The 7,344-nt window shown below is 44.3% G+C and overlaps 1 protein-coding gene across 1 annotated transcript; it reads left to right on the top strand.

Annotated features, from left to right (window-relative positions):
- The first annotated feature begins 683 nt into the window (after window positions 1–683).
- LOC119358755 lies at window positions 684–6,189 on the top strand. The gene is made up of 3 exons (XM_037625184.1): window positions 684–909; window positions 1,360–1,487; window positions 6,040–6,189. The coding sequence occupies exons 1-3, from the start codon at window positions 778–780 to the stop codon at window positions 6,161–6,163; spliced, it is 384 nt and encodes a 127-aa protein (XP_037481081.1). The 5' UTR covers window positions 684–777; the 3' UTR covers window positions 6,164–6,189.
- The last annotated feature ends 1,155 nt before the right edge of the window (window positions 6,190–7,344 follow it).

The raw sequence follows: 7,344 nt of genomic DNA on the forward strand, positions 1-7,344 counted from the left end.
TTTTATTGCCATTGCAAAATTATACTTGGTCGACCATGGCAAATTACAGTTTGTTATTGTCGTGCCAATTTTAGCTTGCGTAGACCATGACAATTTTAACCTTGACAATGTTGTTGATTTTTTTGTACAGGAAAAAGTGAGCTTTTATTGTCACAGCAAAAGAATCTGAGCTTTTTCATATGTTTTCCTTTATTGGGCCTTTTTTTTCTTTTTCTGTTTTTGCTGAAAAAGGCCGACGAAGGGGAGGCGTTCGGGTTGAGGGGTCCTCCTACCGAAATCGTTCGTGGATTCGATCCCTTCCTACCGGACTCTCTCGTTCGGTCTGGGAGTTCCCCAGGCCGAAGCCGAACGTACGCGCGTTATCGGCGTTCTAAAAAAAATAGTTCGCTTAACTTTTCTTGCTCCAACCCATCCACCAAATATGATTTTTTTTAGAACCACCAAATATGATTCGGATTCAATAGTCTAATCTACTAGCTGTTTGTTTTTTCTTCTGTATCGGACCGAGCCGGGGCCGTGTATGCGCCATCGCAACAAGTTTAATCGGCGGCGGAAGCGGACCTGACAGAGGAGTTGGAATAGGATGAGAGTCGGGGAGCGGTCCGCTCCTATTTATTTACCTTTATATATAGAATATATAGGTCCCTCGTTTTATACCCTCATCAAAAGCCAAAACATACAAGGCTCCTCGTGTCCCTTTTGCGGGGGAAGCGAAATCAGGCCATCGAAACAAACCCTAGATCCACCACGCCGGCTCTAATAAAGCTGTCGAACCTGATGGCGCTGCGCTCTCTCCTGAGAAAGATGCCTGCCCTTGCTCTCAGGTCGCCGCCGATGGCCCCCCGTATGGGCACCGTGCGCGCTCTCTCGGCGGCGGCGGGTTCTCGCTTCATGTCCCGTGGTGCACCGGTGAGCTATTTGGTTCGGGTTTTTTTACAAACCAAGTTAGTTTGGTACCCTGCAGTGCAATTTTGCTATTTCTTTTCTCTAGTTTACAACTTTTTAGATAAATTAATCACCACAATTTAGATCTGATACCCGCTGTGATCTTGCTGTTTTTTCTCTCTCTAAGTTCCATCATCAATCACCAAAAAATAGATCTGATCCCCGCCGGTGGGATTTAGCTGCTTTTCTTTTCTTCTACTTTTTCTTTCACTTTTAGGACCAATCTATATTTGTTGGTGACGTTTGGATCTAGGAATTATTTTTGTGTAAATATATTCTATTGTATTAAAAAAATCAATAGTGATTTGTTGTTCAGATTTGACATAAACCAAAATTTGGAATTTGTTTGATATTAGCGTGCATGTTTATGAAACTCTGACATTTGTAACGCTTACCCGTGCACTTAAATTATAGGAGGGGCAGATGATTTATTCTGAAAAGCTGGCCAAACTGCGTGAGGAAACAAAGCGCAACCAGGCACAGGCCAACCAATACCTGAAGGGTGTACGCAAAATTTTGGCTATTTTGGATGAACTTCAGAGGTAAATGACATATCTACCAATAACAAGATACTACTGTACAATTACCGAAAAAGGCTTTCGCCTCACTTTATAGATAAAACAAACCGCCAAGAGCACACATACATGAACTAGTCCAAGACAAACGCACCCACAAAACACAACAAGAGATTAAAAGGGTTTTGCTGAGGGCACAGCTCAACAAGCCCTAAAAGACAACAAAGAAAACGGCACTGCCGAGGCCGAAGCCTAAGCCGAGGACCTGAAGGGTACTATTGTACAATTCAATAAGTATTTATTATTATCATTACTAGCAAAAGGGCCCGTGCGTTGCAACGGGAAATACATTGTGAGAAGGTAAAGGAAAACATGAAGAGACAATTTCCTGCATCACGTACAACGATGTGACATCACATGTGCCATTGCTTACAATCTTGTCATCAGCTCATCAGTGGCCGAGCTTGAAAGAAAAGCTGAGCGGCCGAGCGAAAGTAAAAACACAATTTTTTTGCATTACTCACTAATTCTTACCTTTTGTTCTCATTGAATTTCACCTTCTTTGTTTAATAAGCAAGTTACAAGCAAGACGATCTCATACTCTAAAAGGACTTTGGATTCCTGAATAAAAAATATTTGCCCATCTTCTATTTTTACGTATGAATGAATCGATAACAAAATGCATAATTTTCTTTCAGTTCGACTAATGGGTTAAAAAAAGCACTTCTCATCTTTATTAGAAATTGCCCAATGGAGTCAGGAGGTGAACATGGAGCCCAGAGAGATAGGGGGCAGTATCACGGTGAGGTTCCGAATGATGGCATGAAGAAGTTCACTATCAAATGAAGCAAATTTGAGCATTATATCAACCACAAAAAAATCATGTCAACTGTCCAAACTACAGTCACGATCTGAACACATGAAAGTAGTGTAGCAATATCTTCTTTGTACAAAATATCTCAGAAAAGTATACGCCATCTTCTATCTACAAAAAACATCTGTTCTAAAAAAATAGGAAAATATACATTATCTTCTAGTACAAATATCTTCTCCTCTGAACAATCACACCCAACAAATTTAGGACCAGTTGTGCTCTGGAAGTTTGTATATATATGCACAAATAGATTCAGAAGTTAAGAACATAGTCAGAAATGTTAGCAACAACTTGAATAGTACACTTACCAACATCCACTAGTTATCCTACAATTGAAATACAAAGAAAGGTCAACGAGAGAGAAGGTAGACCGGGAGATTAAGGAGCTCCAGGGGCGCGCGGGAGAGAGAGGTTACTTGGTCATAGGCGGCCGCACGACCAGTAACGGCGGCGAGCTTGGGCAGAGGCAGAGAGAACGTGTACCTTGCCTATTGGCACGCATAGCAAATGAGGTAATGGTTACATTTACTGTCAGCAGAATGGTTCATAATAAAGATAGTCTGATGACATAGAAATGTAAGTAGGTTGTTTGGAAGTCCCGCTCCTACCAGATTCACACCATGACCATGCTCTGGAAGTCTCTCCGTTTAACCTCTTGGTATGACAAATCCTCTCAGCATAGGAAAGTGACCTAGTGGTAAATCTAAAACTGATGTGCTGGGATATTAACAACCACAGAGGAAAGCTCAGAGTCCAAATCTGTTATCCTTAATGAAACGGTTGCTGAAAGTAAATCATTATGTGCCATTTTTTGAATGAACCTGGAACAGTTCCCTTAATGAAAAGGTTCCCTGGACTTTTCATTGGGTTGTGATCCTCTTTTTCATACATTAATTAGGAAACTGGAAATAACACTGAGATGGTTGGTAATGGGGATGGTGGTCATTTATCTAATTATCGGATTCCAAAACACTCGATCCAGGTGGGGCTCTAGCCCACCATTCATGATTCAGAAAAAGAAAACATCTTGATCCATTTTTGCAATACAATAAAATAGTTAAACCTCCCACATTCAGATTGTTGTATACAAACACAGTGCACCTACTTGTAAAATTGATCAATGGAAGAGTTGATCTAAGAAAGCTTCATATGAGGCAAGGCCGTGTAGGAATACACCTATATCAGCAGCCCGTTTTTTAGATGGTGTAGCTGGTAAGTCTGCAATGTAACTGGATCTACAGAGCTTCCCCAAATCACATGTTCACCTAGACCAAAATAAAGCCTCCACTTGTCAAAATCACATGCCTAGTGCTGATAACTTCCTAACGGCAAAACGTAAGGCAGTGAAAAGAAGTATCAATATACATACAATCGAATCAAGTACAAGAGCACAGGCGTCTGAGACTTCACATTAGTGGCGCTCGTAGCCCTCAAACACCTCGCTCATGACTGCTTCCCTTGATCACCTCCATCTGCTTTTCACATTCAGATTTCAGACTATCAAAAATGGAGTGGAGGGGAGCAGATGTCACAGAAACAGAACTGCTAGAAGAGAATAATATTTCCCTGCCTCTCAGTATACACGCACATATACACAGGCAAGCAAACCGAACTACAAAATTGAAACGAAATCTGCAAAGTTTGCGAGGTATTAAATTTTGCCATGTTGCAATTCAGTATTTACTCTGAAATATCTTAAGTAAATAAAAATTCAGAGTTGCAAACGTAGCTTCCAGAAGAATAATACCATTGAGGCAAAAGAACCCCACAAGAAAACATGCCCATAATTTGCATAATAGACAGTTCAACAACAGGAGATGAGATGAATGGCATACACCTTGTTCTTGGCAGTGCTGGCGTTGGGCAACTGGTCGACGAGCTCAATTGGGATGTTATGGCCGGTGACATGTGTGATAGCTGAAATCTAGACATGCTATTAGACCTTAAAAGAAACTCGAAATTTTTTGGGTTCATGCTGGAGTTCACAGTGCTAGTAGTGCAAATGAACCACTGCTTGCCACCAAAGCAGACAATGGCAGTGATCTCCCGTATGGATTACTCACTGAGAACCACGTCAATGCCAAGCTGCCATGACCATAATGCAGCTCTCATTGCCTAAACTGAACCGAACCACACTCATCTTCGACTTGCCCTTGCAGCTCCCTGCTACTTCAATTCAATCAGATTGCAACCTACACCTGCACAGAGTGAGACCGACCAGTCAAATACTCCACCTCCATAAATCTCTGCATGTAAACCTCAAACAAATTGACTCCATATACCAAACCCTGAGAACACATCAAATTTAAATCAAAACAAGACCCCAATCTGAACCCTCAAAAGTATAACCATACTCCCCTAAATCTGCAGGACAACTTCTCAAAATCATGAACTCATGTGCTAATAAAGGAAGCCCAATTTTATTTTTGAACAAACTGACAGAATGCTGGAAAGGAGACGTGCTATCAACAAAAGCTATCATCACAAGCTTTATTCATTTAGGATATACTAAGTACTGTGAAATTAAAAAACAAAAAAAGGCATCCCCATTTTTTCTATAGAGATCAGTAGCAGCAAACGATAGCAGCTAAGCAATGGAGCCCTGTCCTCTATCATTTTCCCTATGTCCTAAATTGACAATCATCTTCTCCTGCACCGAACACCAGCCACTCCACATCTCCACTTGTTGTCTTACCCATGATGGTATAGTATCAGAATTTTGTTCAAAAAATGGACTTGTACAAATGCGAGAGATAGAGAGCAGATGGGGGTTGATTGCCCTATCTTGGTGCAGCAGAGGCGCCATCCGAGGTGAGGAGGTGCTGCTGGCTAGGGTTCCTTCCTGCCCTTGACGGCGGCGACCGTGGTGGATGGGGAAATCCCATGGTGTTCTCCATCTGCATCTACAACAGAGGATATAAAGAGAAGATGAGATGTAGGGGTGGCGGATCCCGGCCAAGAAGGAAGGACGGACGAACCTGCGGCTGCCGGAGACACACCGGCGAAGCCCTGCACGAAACCCTAGCCACGGGGGTGGGGTTGCGAGCAGGTGGTAGACGCCGGGAGCGGAAAATCTGGCCGGAGAGGAGGGAGGCGCGGATGATAGGGAGCTCGGGGGTGTGCTGCGCGGCGCCGGAGCTCGCCGGAAGCGGCCGACGTGGGTGGTGGCGGTGGCGAGGACTGCATGGGCGAGAGGGAGAGGAAGAGTGCCCGTGCGTGTGTTGTGTTCTTTTTTTTTACAAATCTGCTCGGACCGCGCGTTCAATACTCCGAACGCCAGGGTGTTTTGTGCAAACATGAAACGTTTTCTCAGATATCCACTTAAGTTAGGATTGCGGGTTAAATTCAGAAAAATGAACAGACTTTTCTGCAAAAACGCCGACGACGTATGACAGAAACCCAATTCTCTTTATTATTAGGTAAAGATTTGTTGATGAATCTGTCTCACCTTTTATGTGTGAGCAGAATGTGTTACTCTGTACTTTTTGAAGCATAATGTAGAGTTACTCTCCGTATTTTCAGACGAATAAATTTATACACAATAACGTTTTAAAATATAATACCTACTACTACGTCCATTTAAAAATATAAGACGTTTTAGCAGGCTATAAACTAGTCTACCAAAACACCGTATATTTTGGAACGGAGGTAGTGCAAAGTAAGCAATAATTCCTTTTCTTTTACATAATTGCCTTTCATGTGCAGGCCTGGATGGTGTGATCCTAAAGTAAATTTCCATGAGGAGCTTCGTAAACTTGAGAAGACATGTGATATCGCTCTTTTCATACTAGTGCCTGCAACTGTTATGGTTTTTATGGCTGTAATATAATTTCCCCAAACATTGTCTAACGAGTACGCGTGATCCAGCACTCTCGAGCAGCCGAACGCCAGCCGTCCGTCACACGACACGATCCTGCCACGTGCTGGACAGATCCGACACGGGAGGGGGGTAGAGCGGTGGCGTATTGTCGTGTTTTACGTTCCCAACCCGCCTGTCGTCTCGCACGCATTCGCCCCTCCTCTCATCACACCCACCTCCTCCGCAGCAGGGGAGAGAAATCCCTGGGTCGTTGGCACCTGTGGCCGGCAAGGGAACAAACGGCAGCGACGAATCACGGGGCGCAGCCTACACAGGCGAGGAGGTCCGCGCGGAGGGGAAGCACCACCAGTTTCGATTGAGAGGGCGATCGAGCGGCCAGTGAAGGGGAGAGAGAAGGTACAGGCGGACCAATCGACGACGCGAAGACGACGAGGGCGTGGCGAGCTGCTTCGTCCCCATGGGGAAGAGAGTAGTCCTCCATTTTCCCCCAATTTTCGTGAACTAGGGGGAGGCAGTGGGAGGTGTTTCGCAGACACGACGGCGTCATCTACATGGATGAGCGGGGGGAGGGGAAGGACGGGGACGGCCAGGATGCCGGCAGAGGAGTAAGGAGACGGGGAATCGATGCCCCGGCAAGCCCGTGCGCAGAATATATATCATACAGTAGCAAGCAGAGAGGAATTTTCTCGCGTGATTTTTTGTGTAGTGCATCGCAAGCAAGGAATCGATCCCACGACAGGTGCTTTGTACGCTGTAGGTTTGTTTTCCACCAATAGGTAGGCAAATGTCAGGTTACAGTGGGCAATTGTTTGCAGATTTTGTGTGCAAATCTGTAGCAATTCACAGGCAAGTTTAGTTTTACAGGCAATGTTTCTCACATCACTTTTTATAGCGTAGTGTTTCCAGGATTTTCCTCCCCCATCCCTGATGACCCCCAAGCACTTTCTCGTAGGCAACGTTAGCACCTACAGTGGGCACTTTTGTAGCATTTGGTTTCCTCCAGAATTAGGCAATGCTACTACTTACAGTCGTCAATTCAGTGGCAAGCCGGGCAATGTGGCTCTGTTTTGCGGTTTATGTTCAGCAGGTTGTGGGGCAAGTTTACAGTGGGCATGTTTCTATGTCGCGGTGTATCCCTTTTTCGAGCTGATGCACCAGAGACTATTTAGAGTGGGCAAGTTTCTCTGTCG

Source organism: Triticum dicoccoides, chromosome 2A (assembly GCF_002162155.2).
Source record: "Triticum dicoccoides isolate Atlit2015 ecotype Zavitan chromosome 2A, WEW_v2.0, whole genome shotgun sequence".
Lineage (NCBI taxonomy): Eukaryota > Viridiplantae > Streptophyta > Magnoliopsida > Poales > Poaceae > Triticum > Triticum dicoccoides.

Coding starts and splice junctions, on each gene's coding strand:
- LOC119358755 (XM_037625184.1), top strand. CDS start 778: ATGGCGCTGCGCTCTCTCCTGAGAAAGATGCCTGCCCTTGCTCTCAGG. Junction 910..1,359: donor TCATGTCCCGTGGTGCACCG/GTGAGCTATTTG, acceptor CTTAAATTATAG/GAGGGGCAGATGATTTATTC. Junction 1,488..6,039: donor ATTTTGGATGAACTTCAGAG/GTAAATGACATA, acceptor TTTCATGTGCAG/GCCTGGATGGTGTGATCCTA.